This window comes from Pezoporus occidentalis, unplaced genomic scaffold (assembly GCF_034315485.1).
Source record: "Pezoporus occidentalis ecotype Australia unplaced genomic scaffold, CSIRO_AGI_Poc_V1 ctg133, whole genome shotgun sequence".
NCBI classification, from domain to species: domain Eukaryota; kingdom Metazoa; phylum Chordata; class Aves; order Psittaciformes; family Psittacidae; genus Pezoporus; species Pezoporus occidentalis.
This window is the reverse complement of record NW_026913136.1, coordinates 530,274-553,445: the sequence shown is the minus strand read 5'-3', so window position 1 is coordinate 553,445 and position 23,172 is coordinate 530,274. Positions and strand designations below refer to the sequence as shown.

General features: G+C 46.6%; 1 protein-coding gene across 5 annotated transcripts; it reads right to left on the bottom strand.

Annotated features, from left to right (window-relative positions):
• Nucleotides 1-15,448: 15,448 nt before the first annotated feature.
• On the bottom strand, nucleotides 15,449-22,749 carry LOC134158744 (SUN domain-containing protein 5-like). 5 transcript variants are annotated; one of them, XM_062608988.1, is made up of 5 exons: nucleotides 19,015-19,925; nucleotides 18,808-18,908; nucleotides 18,067-18,234; nucleotides 16,220-16,309; nucleotides 15,449-15,944 (listed from the first exon to the last, which is right to left on the bottom strand). In XM_062608988.1, the coding sequence occupies exons 1-5, from the start codon at nucleotides 19,271-19,273 to the stop codon at nucleotides 15,789-15,791; spliced, it is 774 nt and encodes a 257-aa protein (XP_062464972.1). In that variant the 5' UTR covers nucleotides 19,274-19,925; the 3' UTR covers nucleotides 15,449-15,788. The 5 variants fall into 5 exon arrangements, with proteins under 5 accessions (XP_062464972.1, XP_062464970.1, XP_062464971.1 ...); XM_062608986.1 differs by having other exon boundaries at nucleotides 15,449-16,309; nucleotides 19,015-19,349; nucleotides 19,517-19,925; XM_062608987.1 differs by having other exon boundaries at nucleotides 15,449-16,309; nucleotides 19,280-19,349; nucleotides 19,517-19,925.
• Between the last annotated feature and the right edge of the window lie 423 nt (nucleotides 22,750-23,172).

The window sequence follows — 23,172 nt, the reverse complement described above, 5'->3', positions numbered from 1 at the left end:
TTAAGATAGCACCTTTCCAGCCACATTTCCCAAGCTCAAATTCACTCCTTCACTCCTAACTCCTAAGCACTGCAGGAAGATGGGAGGTTTATGGTCAGTGCATAACAGCTCCTCTCTGCTATTCCTTCCTCTTTGTCATGGTTTAACCCCAGCCAGCAACTTAGTACTGCACAGCCACTTGCTCAGCTGCTCTTCCCTAATGGCATGTGGACGAAAATCAGAAAAAAAGGTAAAGCTTGTGGGTTGACATAAGAACAGTTTAATGGTTGAAGTAATTAAAAAAGAATATATAAAAAAAGGGGGGGGGGGGGGGGGCATGGGGAATAAACTGGGCATGACATGCTGTGGTATGGAATACCCCTTTGGCTAATTCAGGTCAGGTGGCCTGTCTCTGCTTCCTTCAAGTTTCTTGTGCTCCTCCTCACTGGTAGGGCATGAGACTGAAAGCCCTTGATCAGCATAAGCGCTACTGAGCAACAACTAAAACATTGGTGTGTTATCAGCGTTGTTCTCAGACTAAAGCTAAAATACAGCACTGCACCAGCTGCTAGGAAGAAAATGAACTCTATGCCAGCCAAAACCAGGACACTCCTTACAGTTTTGCCTTGTTCCAGCAGTGGGTCCCTGCTAATGCCTCCTCAGCATCCTTTATTGACCTTGGTGTTCCCCCTGTTATTTCTCACTCTTATTTTTCCCCTCCTCATCACTCTGCCCAGTGAGTTTTACCCTTTTTCAAGTTTTTTTCTCTGAGGCACCACTGTTTTGCTTGATGGGCTCAGCCATGCGCTGTGGTGGGTCTGCTGGGTCCAGCTGTGTTCAGCATGAGGCAGGTCAAGCCTCTCACAGAAGCTGTCCTGCAGCCCCCATTGCCAGCACCTTGTCACATAACCCCACAGGCCTAGCAAAGGGATGTCCCTATGAACACTGACAGAGACTCTGACAGAGCCTCATTCACGGCTCAGTTCAAGGTCAGGTTGGATGGGGCACTGAGCAACCTGATCTAGGTAGTTAAAGATGTCCCTGGTCATTGCATGGGAGTTTGGAGTAGGTGACCTTGAAAGGTTCCTTCCAACCCAAACTATTAACGATAGATGATTGATAGATAGATAGATAGATAGATAGATAGATAGATAGATAGATAGATATAGATATAGATATAGATATAGATATAGATATAGATATAGATATAGATAGATGATAGATAGATAGACAGACAACTCCCATCACTTTTCATTACAGTTCTGGGCTAAATCCTAAGATTGGCCACAGTTTAGTTTCTGTAAGTGGTGACTGGAAGTCTGTTTCAAACCAGATGGCCCTGAAGCTTCTAACAGATGCATTAATGGTGATCTACTACAGTTAACTGTGTTACATTTAGTTAACTGTTAATTTTGAAGGCTTAGCAGTCACTCTTCCCCCTTGCACGCCTCTGTTTTATCAGATTATTATTTTGTAGTGTCTGTGGAAGGCATGCAAACATAGGGCAACTATCTTAGGGATAATTTTACATGGTTTAAAGCAAAAGGATAACTGGTGTGCAGTGCTGCCTCACTCTGCTGAGTGTGATTTTTTAGGTGTAGGGAAATGTTTGTCTTTCAACAAATGGGGACAGAAGGAATGCGCAGAATAGTCAAAAACTGTTACATGCCATCAGTCGATGACATGGGCGCAGGCTTGACATGTTACGAAATTCTTGGCATTTCCGCAGTGCTCTGTTCTCTGTATAGGTAATCCCTGAAGAACACTTCATTGCTCAGGTGGTAAGACCAAAATCTGACTTGGCCAAAACAGAGATTACTGTGGCTGATAAAAGTCTGCATCTAAAGCTTCAGTGCTAGGATGAAGGGTGTTATTCATGGATTGGAAGAAAGCAGAAGGCTGTTTGCTTTTATGTCTCAAGCAGTTCAAAGCTTTGGTTACAGAGCCCTGTGACTCTGTTCCCTTCTACAAGCACTTACGACATGTTGATGGAGGCAATATCCTTTTTTCACTGTCAGATTTACAGTTTCTATCATCCTGCTTCCTAAGGTGTATGTTTTCAGAAACATTTCAGAAGTGTGGCATGGGTTCCTAATTACCAATCTTGGCTGTAGAACTGCTTTTCCTTTTCACAGAGGAAATGAGGAAGTCTTCCAGCACTGGGCTGTCAGCTGCCAAATATAGCTAAATGTTTTAAGTTTGATGGTTTTCTGTTTTGGTTTTATTTGTTTGGGGTTTTTTTTTTTTTTTTTTTTTTCAGTTCTTTTGAGCCCTAAGGTTTCATAAAGCTTTCACCTTCTTAGACTTTCTCACTTATTGCAAAGTGAAACTGTGAAAAGTACAGCAAAAAACCCAACAGTTTCCTGAACTATTCCATTTAAATAAAGAAGTGATTGAACCAAATGAGGGTGGGATTTTTCCTCTTTTAAAACAGCCTGTTTGCTCCAGAAAGGAAAAAGATTGTAGTCAGACTCAGAATTTTGTATTTGGATCTTGTCTTAGAGATTATACAGACAACACTTCCTTTACAGGTAATCTTACAGCTTGTCTCACATGAACTACATGGGCAAGACTTGAAAACTGTTATGTGGACTTTTTTCTTGGTTTAAGTCTTTCATGGTTTAAGTCTTTCAAATCTTTATGGCTACTGCTATGTTGAGCACTAGTTCTGCTCCAGAATGTATCCTAGGCTTGCTGTATCTACAGGCTGAGGAAACTGGCTAGACTCATAAAGGCAGGGTCTGTGTAGGTCAGTGTGCAGATGGGTCTTCTTCCCAGCATAGAAATAGGGTGATGGGCAAATGAACTAATGAATTACGGCAGATTTCCAGGTATAAACACCATATAAACTCGAGTGCATTCTATAGAAATTAACTGGATCTTCATTTTCTGTGAAGAGCAGTAGGTTGTCTTAGACTTAAGCTCAGAATTTCTAGAATACTCTGTAACTATCTTCTTACTTTTAAACTCGTAGCAGTCTGATAGTTCAAACACAGACTTGAAATTTCCAGAAGGCTTTGCTGTCTTTTATTACCATTTGGCCTAAAATAATTGCAGAAGATTGGCTCAGCTTTGTGATATATTCTTGCTGTGCACCGTAAAGTACAGATAAATTCTATGCTATTTACCTTTAATAGTACCTCCTTGGAGATAAAGCACAGGGGAGCAGGTCAAAGAAGCAGCAGCTTCTGCCATGCCTCCTTACAGCTACTGGTTCTGGAAAGCCCTGGCAGCTCTGGGACTCAAACACAGAACATTAGCACAGAACATTAACCTTTCATATGCTGCTGGGGCAGACAGTGGACAAGCTGAAGTCCCCACAGTAAGAGCACTCTCCTGGCCCGAGGCAAATTTGGTAGGGTAATGGCAGCCAGCCTTATGCTCTTATACTTGTGCCTTTCACTCTTACCTTTTGTGAAGCCTGAAGTTGAAAACAAACACTAACAAAGCAGGGAAAGAAAAGGGAGCTTGTCCGTGAGCTGGAAGGCTCCAGGAGAGGCTTGGGAAGCTCTCAGACAAGATCTGCTTTCCTGGTACCTGCAGAAACACACTGGTGTTTCTTTGCTGGTCACTGCCTGAAACTGGAGGATTCAGGAATTTACCAGATCACCCTCAACAGTGCTCATCTATGGGACTTTCCTGTCCCTCAGTGGTCACTGACCTGTGTGGCAGACACTTTGCTGCAAATTGTATCACCAGAGTTATTTTACTAGCTTTTCTAATGATCCCCATAACCACTCTGTTGCCTTCCACACCAGAGTGGCAAAAGGTTTGCTGAGAATATGGAGAATGGGTGCAGAGAGAGGCTATGGCTCCAAATGGGGATCATTTGCTTGCGCCCTGGGGACATCCCTGGACTATGGTTGAGCACAGCACCCCACAGCTAATTCCCTTTTTTTCTCCCTGATATTGTAAGCACCAACACCAGGCACCATGGGCCATGAGAAAGACATCTCAGGGGTAGGGCCTGGCATTTCCCATTGCTGAAGTACATGAAGTTCCTGTAAGCCCATTTCTCCAGCCTGCTCTGATCCCCCTGAATGCCAGCAGAGCCCTCTGTATCAGCCGCTCCTTTCCTGTCTTGTATCATCTGCAGAATTATGGAGGGTGTACTCTGCGTTACTTTTCAGACTATTAGTCATAGAAACATAGTGTCATCAAATGGTCTGGAGTAGCTAAAACCCCCTACCCTGCAATGGGCAGGGACATTTTTCACTCTATTACGTTGCTGAAAACCCAGTCCAACCTGAGTTTGAACACCTCCAACAATGAGGCATCCATAACTTCCCTGGGCAACTTGTCCCAGTGCCTGACCACCCTTACTGTAAAACAACCTCATTCTTACATTCAACCTGTATCTACCCTTTTTCGGTTTAAAACAGTTGTTTCTCATCCTGTCACTACAGGCCCTGGTAAAAAGCATCTCTGTGTTTTTATTATAAGCCCTCTTTATATACTGAAAGGCTGCTATAAGGTCTTCCCTAGGCCTTCTTTTCTCCAAGCTGAACAACCAACTCTCTCAGCCTCTCTTCATAGGAGACATGGTCTTCTGACCATTTTCATGGTTCTCATCTGGACTAACTTTGGTGCAGATGTTGAACTTTACTTCTTCAGCATGAGAGAAGGAGGAGGCCTCTGACAGTCCTTTTGCAGTAGGCCGAAATAGCTTAGCAGCTCACAGTTACTATAATGAAAACTTGAGCATCAGAAAAAGACATAGTATGTTGATAGACATCAGCACACATCAGTGGTGATGTCCAAAGGAGAGTGCAGGTGCATCATCTTCATCAATCCTACATCAATCTTTTAATCCAATGTTGTACCGACGTCCTGTGTGATGAGTGGGATAGAGGGCAGGGTAATGCTGAGCCAGCGTACCAGCTCCTGCAAGTTTGTAAGCAGCCGCTTTAAAGCTGGGTCTTCAAACAGCAGAATGAATTACAGATATAAACTAAATAGAAGGCAGCTGGACTGCTTAGGCCATCATTTTAACACTTCTGAGCAGGAGGATAAAAAGCCTGGTACACCACATGGAAATAAGTGAGACCCACAATGACCATTAGAAAAGAGCAACAGCTGCTATGCTTAGTTATATGTAAAGCTGAGGAAGCTGCTTAAAAGGAGGAAGCTTCCAGAGGCATGGGACATTATAGATAAATTGATCATGTTCTCAACATTCCTTCTCCCAGAAACTGCTCTTTGCTTTCACTTTATCATGAAGTTATTTGCTTCAGCCTGGAATTTTAGCAGGGTCTCATGGGGTTCCCAAAGTCACTGAGGGAACACCTTATACCTCTTTCCAAATCCTAGGATGGACTCAGCATAGACTTGATTTCCAGTGCTGGCAGGGAATTGTTGCCCGAAACAATTGCATGAAGCTCTCAGATTTTACACTGTAGACTTGAAAAATTTGTTCGTCTTGCTCTGTACAAATTAATAGTCAAATAAAAAATTCTGCTTTTACCCAAGGCCAGTATTAATAACTCTAACCTTCTGTTGAGAGTCTGAAAATGGAACTAAGCTGAAGGTATCATCCACTAAATAGTGGGATGACGTTTGGCAGCTGGGGGTATTAATGCACTGCAGTTTCATAAATAGGTGTCTGGAGGTCACAACTTTGGCATTTCACTAGACTGTGAAGTTAACTATAGATGTGGTCCTTCATACCCTCATGTCAGAGGGCCTATCAAGTACTAGTGCAACCAGCATCAGTGGTTCTTTTACCATTCTTCTTCTCAGCCTGAAAAAGTAATAAATAATCCCATTATTTTATATATTTTTCATTTCTTTATTTCTAAAGGAAGTTTGTGGAATTCCAAAATTCCCTGTAATCCAAGAAAAGCTCTCACTTATTGCTGCTCTTTGCAATACTGCAGTATGAAAAAGTATGAAGAAACAAGTCTGCAGATCTGGCTTGCAGCATTGTATACACACTTCTAGAGACTACCAGGGGGTGAAACTGGAGGCACAGACAGCTATTAAAATACTCCTCCTGAAGGTTAACAATCACCTGCTGCACCTCTGAGCAAGAATTTCCAGTTTCCACAAGAAGCTTCTTACTTGGTGTCTCAGGTGAAAAGCTCCCTCTTGACACAGTGCAACTGTCAGTCCTGTTTCTAAACTTAACAGAGGCCAGCAGCCCACTTCTGTCATAGCTCCCTGGAGCAGTGAAGGACTGTGCAACATCAGGAATTTCATAATCCCTGTTGAATGTGTGGGCCCTGATATGCTGTAAGAAAATGCAACAGGACATGCTTTTCTTCTATTTTCATACCCCTGGAAAGCATTTTTTCAACCGATGATGCATAGCACTGCAGCCCCCTCTATTGCAGTATGAATGTGGTTTTGTCTACCATGCAGTCAGCAGCCACTGGATAAGCCAATTTCTTAATGCCGCATACAGCATATGCTGCCATCAGCCTTTCAAGACGTGGGAGGGATACAAATCTGTTTTAAAAGTCCAGCATGTTCCAATCTAAACGCATCTGGTAATCTCTTAGATTTCGGGCCATGTTTCCTGCAGGGTTACAAGGATCTGGGTTTTGTTACTGTTTGGTGTTAATACCGTAAGCCAGTAGAGGGCCCCTTGGCATTTAATTTTAACTTTTAAATAGATACCTTTCCGTTCTGAAATTCAAAGTTATAAAGCATACTGTTAGCAAACACAGAAATTCCTATAATGGACATAGTGCAAAGCTAATTGTGGAAACCTGCTTTTTCAGTATCACTGAACCCTGAACAGTAAAACTTAGGAAAACTCCAAACACCCCAAAAGCCCAAGCTGTGGAAATTGCTAAAGCTCACCTTACCTACTTTCATGTTTCATATTTTCAAAATTTAGATGTTTTTTCATGTGGATCTTCAGAATGGGTTAATAAAGCACACATAAGGATTGAATAGTAAGACAGCTTTTTAGCACCCACATACCCACATCACCCATCTGTCCTGAATAAAATTATTTTTGGCTGTCACCTAGCTGCAGATCCCTCCAGCACAAAGCTTTATAATATCTATCATACCCACACATACTTAGATGTAGCGCTTAGATGTAGCTTTTGCAGATGCTCACCTTCAGAAAACATAAAATAATAAAAAAAATCAGAATACCTTCTGAAATTGTTCATTCAAGCATAAACTATTCATCATGAAGAACATCTGTCAGCCTTTAGCTGGGAGGAGAGGTACACTTACTTTGGGCCAAACTGTCTCAAGGAATATATTAGAATATGAATGTTTTGACAGTTCATAGCAGCTTTCATCTGAAGTTCCTCAAATACTTTATGTATATTAATTGAGGTTCCTTCTTGTAGCAAAATCGTTTTTTATTGTACACCGTTTACATTTGGGCCCTTGAGGCATACATGATTACATACTTTCCAAAGCGTGTCCTGCAGTAGCTAAGTAAGTGCCTGATTGCTCTTCACTGTAAAATGACAGTAATTTCAAATGTGTTTTATTTTGTTTCTCTAAAAATGTATTAGGAGTAAGAGGAGGTGTGGGAGCTAATAATATCTAAGGTTTTAATCTGTAACTTGACTGTAAGAGGTAAGTGCAAGAAGAATGATCAAAAAGTGTTTTCAGGAGTAAAGATGGGTTCTCCAGAGATAAAAGTTACTCATATTGGTAAATAGCTAAGCTGAAAGTGCCTGTTAAAAAGTGCTGAAACAAGTACTATTCATGTGTAATCTGAAAACCACCCTCAAAAACATAAAAGAGTATCAACCTTATGCATTACATGCAAAAGAAGACATTGTGTGGGACAAGAGGATAATAACCTGAGGCATTATGCACTTCGTACAGACAAGGCAGAGAAGACTCAGCATATCAAAGCTACAGGAGCAATGATGGCACATCACTGCCATGTGTGCCCTGCATGGTACCACCACAGAGCTGAGCTAATGTTATCAGCAATGCCAGTGCTTTGTAAAATGTGCTTTTGACCAAAACCCAACAGAGACACTTTTTCCTGAGACTTTCATCATGCTTGCTATTGTTTTGATCCTTTAAAATGAGTTTAAAAGAAAACAGTCTCGGACAAACAGAAACAAGGGTGTGTGTGTGAGTGTGTGTGTGTGTTATCTCACTGGAATAGAAAAATAAGTAAGGAACACCAGGGTGGGGATAGAGCTCCATAGATGATAAAGCTTCTGGTTCCACCTGTACAGTGCTGTTGCTGTAAAGGCTGACACGCTGTACTGCAGGCATGACAGTGTCAGCACATTACTTTGCAAGCATCTTGAATGTGCAAAGTAGGAACGTTTTGTTGGTGAGCTCTGGAAAATCCCTTCTAGTAACCAATTATTGCTGTCTTTATTCGTGGGTCCTTTCAAAGGATCATTAGGGACAGCAGCTGCTTCAGCTAGTACTTTGTTCCTGAAGACCTAGGGAAGCTCTTTAAAGTTAAACCCATCAGGATTACAAAACAGAGATTTTCCAAGGACTAGGCAGTCCTAACGTCAATTTATTTGGATATTCTGTGTTGTGACAGATTTCCAAAACTTACAGACAATGCAGTCAGCAAAATATGATAAAAGCAAAAAATTTTCATAGGCTGTTTAAGCTTTCATTCCTTCCCAAATGTTTAATTTGGTACTTTTGTCTCCAAAATATTTTTTATTTGCTGCTAAAGTATCGCAACTTTTGCCCTGATTATAAGTAAGTTACTAAGTATAGTTACCCATGGCTGACAGACAAGGAAGCAGGCAAGAACTGAGGGGGATGATCAACAAGTGGCAGGAGAAGCACCTGAAACTGCTGGAAAGGTCTAGTGTAATATCATTGTGTATTGGTTTCAGACAGCATAATAGTTTGGGAAACCTGGTACATGGACATCTGGCACCACGCAGAAGCAGAGGACCCCAGATGGAATGAATAAAATGTTTCCCAGTAAGCCCTTATGAAGACACCACCATGGAGCAGCTGGAGAGTGTTGCTTTTTCTGCAGTTTCAATTTTCTGTCACAGAATCAGTGTGAAAATACTCCATATTACTATGTATTTTAGTTGATTGAGTCCACAGAAACTAGGAGGAAACAGTTAGTGACTTCCTGCTCCACTTAGATGTACACAAGTCTATGGGACTGCATGGGTTACATCCAGGAGTGCTGAAGCAGCTGGCAGAGGACCTTGCTAAGCCACTCTCCATCATTTTATCAGCAGTCCTGGTCTAGTGGGCAGGTCCCAGAGAATTGGAAGGTAGCCAATGTGATGGTTAACTACAAAAAGGGCACGAAGGAAGACCCTGAGAACTTCAGGCCTGTCAGCCTGACCCCAGTGCCAGGGAAGGCCATACAGCAGATGATCCTAAGTGACATCATAAGGCATGTGCAGGACAACAGAGAGATCAGGCCCAGTCAGCATGGGATCCTAAAGGGCAGGTCCTGCTTAACCAAACTGATCTCCTTCTACAATAAGCTGATCTGCCCGGCTGATGATGTGGACATCGTCTATCCGGGCTTAAGTAAAGCCTTTGACACCATCTCCCACAGTGCTCTCCTGGAGAAACTGGGGTCTCATGGCCTGGGTAGGATAATTCATCACTGGGTTGAAAACTGGCTGGATGGCAGAGCCCAAAGAGTGGTGGCAAATGGGTCACATCTAGTTGGTGACTGGTCACTAATGCTGTCCCTCGGGGCTTGGTATCAGGGCCAGTTCTGATTACTATCTTCACTGATTATCTGGATGAGGAGATTGAGTGCACCCTCAGTACATTTGTGGATAACACCAATTTGGCTGGGAGTGTTGCTCTGGTGGAGAGTAGGAAGGCTCTGCAGAGGGATCTGGACAGGCTGGATCAATGGGCTGTGGCCAATGGTATGAGATTCAACAAGGCAAAGTGACAGGTCCCGCACTTGGGCCACAACAACCCTATGCAACACTACAGGTTTAGGGAAGGGTGGCTGGAAAGCTGCCCAGTGGAAAATGACCTGGGGATGTTGGTCAGCCAACTTGTGCCCAGGCAGCCAACAAGGCCAATGGCATCCTGGCTTTTACCAAAAATAGCATAACTAGCAGAGCCAGAGAAGTGATCATCCCCCTGTACTGTGTTAACTCTGTGTGTGTCTGTGTGCACACACGCATATGTGTGCATGTGTGTACAGTCATTACCTAACGCAGCCTGTCCCACATTTTTGGCCACTTAATAAAGTCAGCTCATGCATGTCATGTTACCTGGTGTTCCTTTTCCCACATGACATTATATTATTAGCAAAGAATAGAAGTTACCTTGCTTCAAAGTATTTTCTCCCTCATTGCAAGGGACTACAGCTTACTCTTTCTTTCAAAATGGATTCTGTAAGTATCTCAGCACTGGAGACTCTTTTGTTTGGTTTTGGTAAGCTCTTGGTTTTTAGCCAATATGAAGAGTAAAGAGCTTTAATGTTCTGCACTCCAATACACTCTGAAGTAAAACGACTGCTACCTTCTCTCAGTTATACATTTCATATGTCATGTTTTACACAGGTTTCAGTAAAAAAGAAAGTATATGAAACCTTAAAAATATAGTAAAATTTCTTGTTTTAGAAAACAGTAGTTTAAACTTTCATACTCTTCAGGTATTGTATTCTGAGTTGGTAATTTAAAAAAAATGTCTCTGGAAACAATTTGTAATTAAAAAGTCATGACATTTTTTTCTGATAAAAACAGTATTTGGCAAACAATTTTTAATTAGCTTTTGAGTATCTCTATAATTCAGAGATGTCACCTAGCTACAAGAAGACTTCTTTGGCCAAGATTAAGATATACTGGGTGTTATGGTATCTACAGCTGTTTTGATATGCAAAATTGGTGGACAACTTGCACCATGTCTTTGCTGCTGTACTCGATTTCCAGTCTACAGACCTGAGGCAACAGCCTCTTTTTTTTTTTTTCATGTTTATATAGAGGATAAGTTTTGTTTATGTAGAGGATGCACACCTAGTTGTTGAGGAGTTTGTCCCAAAGGAGGCAATTTTGATGATGATAATGCAACTTCTGAATCTCTATTATCAAGTTTATTCTTTGTACATTCTTTTTTCCTGTCAATAGATCTCTCCCGCGTATTCACTGTGAACACCAAGGATCTGCTCATGTTCCAGATGTGCCTGAAAATAGCTACACCTTTTCACCTCTTTTGGCTACATATCAGAATAGCCTCTGTAACTTGTTTGCGTTTGGCCTCATATACTTAACATGGTGTAAAACTCCATGGAGCTTTTATTTTTGTGGTAGATGTTCAGACACCTGGGATCCAGCCAAACAGCAAAATGAGAAGAATCTTGGTGAGGAAGAAGGAAACACTATTTGTGTTTGGAAATATTCAACAAGTTGCTTGACATTTTTAATTTCTACTCAGAAAACACCTATTACGGAGTTTTATTTACTTGATCATTAAGACACTGAATGTCATGTTTCTAAGAATTTCAAAAGGGGCTCGTGAAAAGGTAAATTTGAGCCATAAAGATTGGAGGCAGGGAGCCAGTGGTAAGAGTTCAGGAGGAAGAAATTCAGAAGGAAGCTCACATTCTCTGCCTCCATGCCTCCACTGGCACCAGGCAAATACTCACCCAAAGCCGCTAGGATCATCAAGAAAAGGACTGTGAAGAGCCTCTTCCTTGTCAAGGTGATGAGCCCTTTCCTGGAAAAGAGGGAGCTTGGCTGGCAGCAATGATCCAGGGCAGAGCCTGTGTCACATGTGACCGTGTGGACGATCTGCTCAGCCTGGGGGCAGACCTAAAAGAAGTAGTAGGAATCATCTAGCCAATGATTTTTATTATCATTAATATCGAGAGACAATAAGCAAGCAGCACTGGGTGTGCCGGGGAGTCTTCGCTCCGCCCAAGACGCACAAGGGGAACTTCTGGGGATAGTCTCTTATACTTTTTGGTTTCACGGGCTTCTTGGGTTTCAGCCAATCCTGTTGTCTTCTTTTCCCGGGCTTCTTCGGTTTCAGCCAGTCCTGTTGTTTTCTTTTCCCGGGCTTCTTCAGCCAATCCTGTTGTCTTCTTTTCCCGGGCTTCTCCACCTGTTGCTGGGGTCTTGTCTCCAGGTGAAGAAATACTATGTCTGTCACAAGTCTGACCACCATCTTAGCCCCCATAAATTCCACTCCTTATGTGTTTATTTGTTCAGTGCACAGATTTCACAACGTTCTGTAACAGGACATATCTCTAAGTTACCTACCCCCCTGTTTTCTAAGAACATTCATGCAGTTTAAACAATGAACAAAACATTCCTTTGCACAATATTGCGGTTGACCCAGGGGAATTATTCCCTTATTTCTTCTTCCTCCTCACTGTGGTATTGACAGGGACACTTAGCATACCCTTTGCACATAGCACAATGATCACAAGGGATTCCATCTCCACACAAAGTGCAATGATCACTAGGACCCCTGAGTTGCTGACACGATGTAACTCACATGTACAACCTCAGCAATATGAGGCTCAGGAACTGAAAGGCCAGTCAGTGGATGGTCAGAAGTCCATCTGCTGCAGAAGTGGTGGCAGGGTCAGAAAAGCATAATCCCCATATTACGATCACCTCTGTGAGGCAGAAAAGATGGGTTGTAGTTGTAGGTGATTCTCTTCTGAGGGGAACAGCGCGGCCACTATGCTAGGCAGACCCCTCTCATGCAGAAGTCTGCTGCCTCCCTGGGGCCCAGGTTAAGGACATTGTCAGGAAACTGCCAGCCTGGTATGGCCCTCGGGCTGCTGGCTGTTAGTGGTCTTCTATGGGGGTGGTGATTACGCTGCGACCCGTAGTCCCAAGCGTGATCAAAAGGGACAGTGGGTAAGGGGGATCTGGGATACAAGTTATTTTATCCTCTCCAGCTGTGGGCAGTGACATTAGATGGACCAGGTGGACTCGGTCCTTTGGTACATGGCTCCATGGCTGGTGACACCTCCACAGTTTGGAGTATTTTGATAATGGGATGGCTTACATGGCACCAGGTTTACTGGTGTCGGATGGGATTCACCCCTCTCAAAGTGGGAAGAGTGTCTTTGCTCATTAAACTAGACATGATAAGGGAGGGAGGTGATACTAAGTTTTCCCATGACAAGCTGTGCGACAAACAGTTGACTTGTGGAAAGGTGAATTTGAGCCATAAAGATTGGAGGTAGGGAGCCAGTGGTAAGAGTTCAGGAGGAAGACAGTGTCCAGAATCTTGACTCCGATTTACTGGCTGCATCAAATTCTCTGCTAGAGCCTGCATTACAGTATATGATGTCTGATGAGTCAAACTTTCTTTATTGTCTGTCCCTTTGAAATACTTTTAAGTTTTCCTATATATTCTGTGCATCTTAAAATCAGAATTATTATTCAACTGCATTCCAGACTTCATGGAATTTTTATGATCTAATCTTCCTTTAAGGTAAAACCAATGTTTTTTTTTTATTTCAATGATTCTGGCACTGTTCACTGCTGCAAAGTACTGAGCATTGTCTTTCTATTCTGCCCATTTATTTCATAACTAATGAGGTGGATTTGTACTCAGATTTGATGACGCTCCCTTTGTGTACTCTCTGCATACCTTAATAACACTTGTTAATCAAATAGCAGTAATACCAGTCCTGGTAGAAGACCTGCTGACCGTGTGATAGTTACTACAGCATTTTCTGTCATTGCTCTAAGCACAAGATTGCTGTGCTGTGCCTAAAATTATTTTGGTGGCACCAAAACCACGGAATCTGTTACAGTGTGCACCAATTCAGTCATTTAGAAAATAACACTGAATTTATACTGAAATAGTGGACATCATAGAAGGCAGCTAGGTTGGTCACACACAACATGCCCCTGGTGAAACCATGCTAGCTGTCTGAAATCACCTCCCTGTCCTGCATATGCAAAGACTATTTTGGAGGCCAGTAATTAGCAGTGTAGCCCAGAAGTCAATACTGGGTCCAGTGCTGTTTTAACATCTTCAGGAATGGTCTGGATGGAGGGGTGAGTGTACCCTCAGTAACGGCACACAAAACTGAGAAGAGTGGCAGATACACCAGCAGGTGCCATCCAGATGGATCTCAGCAGGCTGGAGAAATGAGCTGACAGGAGCATCATGAAGTTCAACAGTAAGAACTGCACAATGCTGTACCTGAGCAGGAAAAGCCCCGGGCACCAATATATCCTAGAAAGCAGCTTGGCAGGACTTGGGGGTCTCGGTGGACATCAGCTTGACCACGAGCCAGCAATGCGCCCTTGCCATAAAGAAAAGAAATGATACCCTGGGCTGCATTAAACAAAGGATTTCGAGCAGGCCGAGAGAGGTGACCCTTCACTTCTACTCAGCACTGATAAAGCTACATGTGGAGTCCTGTGCCCAGTTCTGGGCTCCTCAATACAAGAGATGCATGGATGAACCGGAGAGAGTTCAACGAGGACCACAAAAATGAGGAGGGGACTGGATCATCTCTCCTACAAAGAAAGTATGAGAGAGACTAGAAAAAAACAGGTGGCTCGCGAGGATCTTAATAAAGTGCATAAATGTCCAAATGGACGGTGTAAAGAGGACAAAGCCAGGCTCTTCTCAGTGGTGCCCAGTGACAGGACCAGAGACAATGAGCACAAACTGAAGCACAGGAGGTGCCCTCTAAAATGTCAGGAAACTATTTTATTGTGAGAGTGACTGAGCCCTGGCACAGGCACAGGCTGCACAGAGAGGTTGCGAATTGTTCAACTTTGGAGTTATTCAAAAGCTGTCTGGATACAGTCCTGAGCAAATGATTCTGTATGACCATGCTTGAGCAGAGGCACTGGACCAGGTGTCGTGCGGAAGGGACCTCCAACCTTAGTCAATCTGATTCTCAGCTTACTGCCATCCTCTTGCAGCAGACAGCTGACCAGATGCTTTTCTTCCCAGCATTCCTGACAGAGTCTTCCATGGAAAATGAAGCATGTACCAGTGAAGTCTCATTACCTTACCAACAAAAAACAGCGGCAGTGGAATTCTCAAAAAAAAAAAAAAATCCCCTATCCTGAAGTATGAATTAGCTGTATGACAATGTAACTGTCCACCTGAGCTTGCCTAGTCCCACATTAAATTCAAAGGCAAATGAGGAAAGCGACATGGACGGAGAGCTAAGTACCCAAGCTTTTCGCACAGAGCTGTACCCACTGGAGTCAGGAGAAGATTCCATTGGTTTTCAGGCCTCCTAGACTTAGCAGAGTAGCAGGAACGATGGTGGGAGTGTTGGACTTAGGCTTCAGAGTTTACATCAGTCTGAGAGTAATGGGTGTAGGTCCGCAGCCTTGCAGACTTGCTGCTGAAAACGTGGAGCTGAACTGGGCGAATCTCTCCACGACAAAGATATTTGCATGTGTAGTAGTCAGATAGAAGCTGACTGTGTTTTGTTGTTTCAAGATGGGGAAATGGCGGCTTTCTTAAAGTCGAGCAGAAGACAGAAGGCGAGGGCTGTGCCTGGGAGCATGCGTGGGCATGGGGAAGCTGAGCCAACATCCTCCCCTTTGTGGCAGTAAGGCTGCTCAGGCCCCATCACCTCATGCAGATTTGGCTGCACCCTGTGCGGGGCCCCACTGGACCCTGTCCCCAGAGTCAAGGTGCTGTGTGAATGGAATGGGCCCGTGCTTTGATGATCATGACCCACAAAAGATTTTGTCAAGGAACTAGGCAAGAAAAGGCGATGGGAATGTTGTCTCCTTTTGGTCACTTAAGAAACATTCCTGTGGTGGAGAGAAAGTGAAAAGCTTGAGGAAGGCCTTGGCCTGCGAAAAGGCAGTGTTTGGCAGCTGTGAGAAGGCCACTGATATGACATTGCTGTGCCCCAGACTAACGGCCAATCACTCTCCTCCTTTCTCCATTTTCCTCTTTAATTCTTACTGAAGTGAGTTCCTCACATCTGAAATCTGGCTGATGGCACTGGTTCCATCCACCTTCCCGTGCACCTGCACTCGATAAATACAGGTGTACCCCGGTTTTCCCCAGTTGCTCTGTACGACAAGCTTCAAGAAATGGAAGTCTCTCATCTCATCCTGCAAAGAACCCAGGGTCACTCCTGGGGTGTTGGGAGCGAAAGCAGGCTCCGCCCGTCTTCCTCTGCCAGCCAGGTCTGGCTCCAGGACCAGCTCCTGCACTGGCTAAGGTGGCAGCTTCTCCCTTCTTCCCCTCTCCCACCCTCGCACCAAAGGACCCCTGCTCCCCTGCAGATCAGAAGCCAGGCCTCAGAGAGCAAGGCAGGTGGCTCTGGAAACCTGAGGCTTGATGGCCCCAGAAAATGGGTCCTGGGGAAAATCCTGCTGCACTGTACCTGCAAAGGGAAGGTCTGGATAACCTCTTCCTGTGCAGTGTAGGTGAATGTCCCAAGCGGAGTTTCATCTTCGCCTCCTTCATTCAGTCCCTTGGAGATAAAGCACATGGGAGCAGTTCAGGCTCAACACAGCCACAAGGAAACGCTCATGCCAGATCTGGGAATGTGGTTTCCCTCCAGCTCCTGCAGCTCCAGCACAGTCTGATGCAGGATGCAGTAGGACTGAGTCTCCCTGTCGCGTGTTACTCAAGAGCCTAGAGGTGCTGGGCAGTCATGGCAGTCAGGTGAAGTTCCCAATGACTAGAAAAAGGGAAATATAACCCCCATTTTCAAGAAGGGGAAAATGGATGACCCTGGGAATTACAGACCAGTCAGTCTCACATCTGTGCCTGGCAAAATCTTGGAGCAGATTCTCCGGGATGGCATGCTAAGGCACATGAAAATCAACAAGGTGCTTGGTGACAGCCAGCATGGCTTCACTAAGGGGAAATCCTGCCTGACCAATTTGGTGGCCTTCTATGATGGGGCTACAGAACACACAGTTGATGTCATCTACCTGGACTTGTGTAAAGCGTTTGACACTGTCCACATGACATCCTTGTCTCTAAATTGGAGAGACATCAATTTGATGGATGGACCACAGGGTGGATAAAGAACTGGCTGGCTGGCCGCACACAAAGAGTTGTGGTCAATGGCTCAATGTCTGGCTGGAGACCAGTAACGAGTGGTGTCCCTGAGGGATCGGTGTTGGGACCGGTCTTGTTTAATATCTTTGTCACTGACATGGACAGTGGGATTGAGTGCGCCCTCAGCAAGTTTGCCGATGACACCAAGCTGTGGTTCGGTTGATACCCTGGAGGGAAGGAATGCCATCCAGAGGGACCTCGACCTGCTTGTGAGGTGGGCTGATGCCACCCTCATGAAGTTTAACCATGCCAAGTGCAAGGTCCTACACCTGGGTCGGAGCAATCCCAGGCGCAGCTACAGGTTGGGCAGAGAAGAGATTCAGAGCAGCCCTGCGGAGAAGGACTTGGGGGTGTTGGTCGATGAGAAAATGAACATGGGCCGGCAGTGTGCGCTTGCAGCCCAGAAAGCCAACCGTAACCTGGGCTGCATCAAAAGGAGCGTGACCAGCAGGTCGAAGGAGGTGATCCTGCCCCTCTACTCTGCTCTTGTGAGACCTCACATGGAGTATTGTGTGCAGTTCTGGTGTCCCCAGAGGAGGGCCATGAGGAGGATCAGGGGACTGGAGCACCTCCCGTGTGAAGACAGGCTGAGGAAGTTGGGGCTGTTCAGCCTGGAGAAGAGAAGGCTGCGTGGAGACCTCCTAGCAGCCTTCCAGTATCTGAAGGGGGCCTATAGGGATGCTGGAGAGGGACTCTTCATTAGAGACTGTAGTGATAGGACAAGGGATAATGGGTTAAAACTTAAACAGGGGAAGTTTAGGTTGGATATAAGAAGGAAATTCTTTCCTGTTAGGGTGGTGAGGCACTGGAATAGGTTGCCCAGGGAGGTTGTGAATGCTCCATCCCTGGCAGTGTTCAAGACCAGGCTGGACGAGGCCTTGGGTGATCTGACTTAGCGTAAGGTGTCCCTGCCCATGGCAGGGGGGTTGGAACTAGATGGTCTTAAGGTCCTTTCCAACCCTAACTGTTCTATGATTCTATGAAAATGCACTGAGCAGGACGTGGGGTGACACCATTCCACATGTCCCTTGAAATGTCCCGTCAGAGGATGGCAGTGCTTGGGAGCACCAGAATCTGAGCAGATGCGCAGAGACCAGCAAGTCCCTGTTACAGCTTTCCCACACAGCCGGGTCGCAGCCCCCCAGGGCTCAGCAGACTCACATAGACTATGAAATTTCGCGGGGCACTGCTGATAGTCCTCAGCGGAGAGTCTGTCTTTAAGGTGTGCTGTACGGTGATGGCCGTTGGTCGTACTTTTGCAGGCAACTGGATTAGCACCTCACTCTCAGACCCTTGGAAAGGCCAGCAGTATCCCGGGGAAGAATCAGGCTGAAAGCAGAGGACAAGAGAATGAAAGTGAGAGTGTGATGTGGCCCACTGCTCTCCTGTGCAGCCAGAACCATAGGCGGCACTGCACCTGTGGGAAAACCTCAAAACGAATGGCATTTGTCCACTTCCCCATAAATGGGAAGTGAATGGAAGTGCCCACTCATCTTCCTAACCGGGGAAAAAGGAAAACAGCTTGTCAGCGGGAAACATCTGATACCTGCACCTGAGTCAGGCCTTTAAAGAAACCTATCTTTTTGCACAGCAGCTCTGAAGCCTCTCCCCACCCTTCACTGTCCAGTCAGGAGAGGGACAGTCAAGCTGTGGCAGGGAAATGGGGAAATACACAGACATGACCTGGGACGGTGAGCAGGAAGCTCGGCTCAGCACAGCCACTTCTGCGGCCAGCTGCTGTTTTGAAGGGATCCAAGCCCTCTGTGAGACCTCAGGTGTCAGGCACCCGACCCGTGCCATGCCCTTGAGCAACACCACTGGCCTGAGGGGAGATAGCCCAGGGCTTGCAACCGACTCTGTAAGAGGCAAGAGAAGCAGCACTGACAGTTTCTGCTACTCTACCTGCACAAAGGTATCCAGAATGGGTGGAATACGCAGGAACCAAAACATCCTGCAGAGCCATGCAGAGCTGCTGGATGATCTCTGCAGGTTGATGGCAGCCCCTGGAGGGAGAAGAAAGGAGAGTGCAGGAGGCTCCATGCTCTGAGGACCTGGTGGCTGCAGGCTATTTCTAAGGATGTCTGCCAGCCTCCGTATGCAGCACCACACCTTTGTGGGTGCCCCAGGAAAACAAGGTGATCCCCATGCCCGGTGACAGCATTTCTCTCTCAGACACACAACAGGAGGTCTGTGAGTGCTGGGAGACAGCAAACCCCAGGAGACCTGCTCGGTCACAGTCACGCTCTTGCATCCCGTGCTTTTGTTCCATGTCCCTGTGCCTCAGAGAACTGAGGCTGCCACACAGCCTCCTTTTGGGAGCGCTAAGCAGGAGCTCAGTGCGATGACAGCCCTGCCTTCCTGGGGTCATCCGTACTTGTGCTTTTCACAGCCCAGCCAGACATCTGTGTGATTGCAGACATGCCTTCTCTCAGTTGCTGAGCTTCCTGGGGAAAACACAACCAACCACGTCACAAGCTGGCCAGAAGGGTCTTTACGGTGGAGAAGCACAACCAGCATCCCCCGGCAACGGATGGGGTGTGTGGGCTGAGCAAGAAAAGCCCACCAGCTGCCCAGGGAGGGCCCGGCCCTCTTTCCCAAAGTGCAGGATCACCTTCTTCGCAGTGTTGATCTCTGCAGCCAGGCTTGCCAGTTCATCTCTCAGATGTTGCATGTTGTCCATTTTTTTCCGCGACAGAGCAAGCATATTTCTGCAGTCAGCGGGAAAGCAGATCTTGTCAGAGAGTTGCCCAGCCCCTCCCAAAGCCTCCAAGCTTGGGAGGAAGAGAGGCAGCAAAGCTCCAGCCTTTTTTTTTCACTTTCCCTGGCTTGTGAATACTTCCTTCCCCTCCAGGTTTAGCAAAAGGCCCAGGCAGGAGCACAAGATACACGCTCTGGGCACTGTGAAAGTGAATGAAAATAGCAGGAGCTCATCTGCCGCTACCCCATGAAACGTGTTGCGTGCAGGTCAGGAGAGAGGGGAGGACTCTTACCGAAAGGAGTACAGGTCAGCTGCAGACTCCCCCAGCAGTACCTGAAAGGAAAAGGCTCTCCTGAGTCCCCAGAACTGCCAGGGCTTTCCAGAGTCATGGCAGAAGCTGCGGCTGATTCTCTGTGTCACTGCCTGGAACTGGAGGGACTGGGCTATTTACCCATGCACCCACCTCCACCAGTGCTCCTCTGTGGGACTTTACGGTCCCACAGCTGCAGTCACTGACCTGTGGCAGACCTCCTGTCTGCAGCATCCACATCACCGTCGAGGTCCCACAGAAGGCACCAGCTGTAATTCACATCACCAAAAGAGGTATTATACCAGGGTTTCTAATGATCCCTGTAGTCACACGGTCTCCTCCCACAGCAGGGTGGCAAGAGGCTGGCTGAGGACATAGGGATGCAGAGAAGGGTTGGTACTACCAGTGGAGACCCTCTCCCCATGCCGGAGGGCTCTGCACACTCCTAGCTTCCAGGTGTGCTTGGAGCCCCACAGCTACACACCGTATCTCCTCCCATCTGTGGTGAGCATCATAGGCTCTGCACCTGTTTCAGCTGTTGGCTCTGGGGCTGGTTGCATCATGGACATCTCAGAAGCTCCCTGAGCTTCAGACATGGAGGGGTTGGAAGGGCCCCACCAGCACCTCTCTCTCACTCTGAAGCTCGCCTTCTCTGCCTCCATGCCTCCACTGGCAGCAGGCAAATACTCACCAAAAGCCGCTAGGATCATCAAGAAGAGGACTGTGAAGAACCTCTTCTTTGTCAAGGGGATGAGCCCTTTCCTGGAAAAGAGGGAGTTTGGCTGGCAGCAATGATCCAGGGCAGAGCCCTGCACATGGGGGATTTTCTCTTACAAGCTGAGGAGCAGTAATCTTGAAGTAGCCAGAAAGCTCCTGGCGGGGAGCACCACCAGCCCCACTTTCCTCCACCAGCCTCCCTATGCTCGCCCTGAGCCCTCCACGCTCCGTGTCCCTGTGTTGTTACTGAGCACGTGCTGTACTCACATGGTGGCGATCCCTGAGCAAAGGCACCTCTGCAGGAAGACCATGGCCGTTACCACACTGCAGAGCAACCCTGGGCAAAGAAATCAGAGAAAAGCCTCAGGATCCTCCTTGAGTACATGCCAGATAGCTGCAGGCAGGTGGGTGCTGTTCCCACGCAGTCCCTCTCCGGGGGTGAGGCAAGGGCTGTGGCTGTGGCCTCCAGAGGGGAAGCTGAGAGTGTGGAGTGGAAGGCCGGGCAGGATCCCCTTGCAGGCAGGGTACATATGCCGTCCCTGGGGAGGGAGGGTGGCACGAGTCCTGGGGTGCCCCCTAGGAACTACAGTATCCCAGCTCCTTCATCGTCACATAGCCACAGTGAGCCCAGGCAGGAGGATGGTGCTGGTTCTGCAGCGCTGTTGGGCCTGGCCAAGTCGGGCAGGCTTGGTGCAAACGGGGGGTGAAAGGCAGCGCTGAACTCACCCTCACTTTCTGCAGCAGTGCAGTGGGCAGACCTTTGCCCTTGGGTGCTCCGAGCCTTCGAACAACTTTGCCTGCTGCGGCTAGCTGTTCTCCCTGGCCAGGCAGCCGCCCGTGCTCGTGGACGAGCCTTCCTCTGCACCATCCTGGTGAGAAATTACGCCTTCTTCAAGCTGCAAGGGTTTGTCTGTGCGGGCAGATGAGCTCCTGAAGACGGCCAAGAGACCGCCTTGCCAGTGGCACTCAGCCTGCAGAACGCTGTGAGTTCCATCTGGGCCCACAGTGCCCAACCTCACAGACTCTCCCCCTGCGTGGTGTGACGTCATAGTGTGGCGTTAGATGAAGCACTAGGGTGGGTGCAGGGTCTGGGGTGTGTGGAGAAAGACTCCACAGCTCACTTGGTGCTGTGTTTTGCGTATCCTACACCTTCCTGGGGCAAGATGTACCCTAGAGGTGAGCAGTGGGTCCAGTGTTGTGGAACAGGATTCCTGCCCCTCCTAGAGAACTGCGCCCAGGTCTCCACTCCGCAGTACAGGAAGGATGCAGAGCTACTGGAAAGAGTTCAACAATGAGCCAGTAAGATGGCAAAGAGACTGGAGCACGTCTCATACGAGGAAAGGTTGAGCTTGGACTGTGAGCAGGAAGCTCGGCTCAGCACAGCCACTTCTGCGGCCAGCTGCTGTTTTGGAGGGATCCAAGCCCTCTGTGAGACCTCAGGTGTCAGGCACCGGACCCATGCCATGCCCTTGAGCAACAGCACTGGCCTGAGGGGAGATAGCCCAGGGCTTGCAACCAACTCTGTACAGAGTATTTTTTATCTCAGTCATTCTAGCACTGTTCACTGCTGGAAAGTACTGAGTATTGTCTTTCTATTCTGCCCATTTATTTCATAACTGGTGAGGTGGATTTGTACTCAGATTTGATGACGCTCCCTTTGTGCACCTCAGCAAAATGTGTACTCTGTGCATACCTTAATAACACTTGTTAATCAAATAGCAATAATAATACCAATCCTGGTAGAAGACCTGCTGACTGTGTGACAGTTACTACAGCATTTTCTGTCATTGCTCTAAGCACAAGATTGCTCTCTCAGACACACAACAGGAGGTCTGTGAGTGCTGGGAGACAGCAAACCCCATGAGACCTGCCCAGTCACAGTCATGCTCTTGGGTCCTGTGTTTTTTTCCATGGGGAGCGCTGAGCAGGAGCCCAGTGTGGTGACAGCCTGCCCTGCCTTTGTCCGTCTGTACCTATGTTTTTCAGAGCCCAGCCAGACATCTGTGTGATTACAGACATTGCGTCTCTCATTTGCTGAACTTCCCTGGGAAAGACATGTACAATCACATCACGAGCCAGACAGAAAGATCTTTACAGTGGAGAAGCTCAACCAGCATCCCCTGGCAAAGGATGGGTGTGCGGGTTGAGCAGAAAAAGCCCATGAGCTGGCGCAGGCTGGATGTGGTTCTGAGCAACCTGATCTATTCGGAGATGTCCCTGCTCATTGCAGGGAGGCTGGGACTAGATGGCTTTTGAAGGTCCCTTCCAACCTAAACCATTCCGTGATTCTATGAAGCACTAGAGTGAAACTAATGTAAATATAGATAAGGTATGATTATCGATAGTGATCTTTATCTGGTGTCTGCCTGATGTGACCAAGGATTATGCTCAGGATTTAACCAGCTATCAGGTTTGGGATAAAGAAGTAATCCAAACGGGTCCCTTTTAGATCAGGAAATAGAGATTTTTGAGACCTGTTCTTTCTGCTCAGTTCCTATGTTTCTTTATAGAGAATGTTTTTCATTTGGCTATAACTTTTCTC

What these genes read in the sequence shown, in the direction of transcription:
- LOC134158744 (XM_062608985.1), bottom strand. Translation starts at nt 19,273, where the DNA reads ATGACCCCAGGAAGGCAGGGCTGTCATCGCACTGAGCTCCTGCTTAGC. An exon ending in TTCTGGATACCTTTGTGCAG is followed by an intron (nt 18,235 to 18,807) that starts GTAGAGTAGCAG and finishes CTCTGCTTTCAG; the next exon opens with CCTGATTCTTCCCCGGGATA. An exon ending in CGCGAAATTTCATAGTCTAT is followed by an intron (nt 16,310 to 18,066) that starts GTGAGTCTGCTG and finishes TTTATCTCCAAG; the next exon opens with GGACTGAATGAAGGAGGCGA.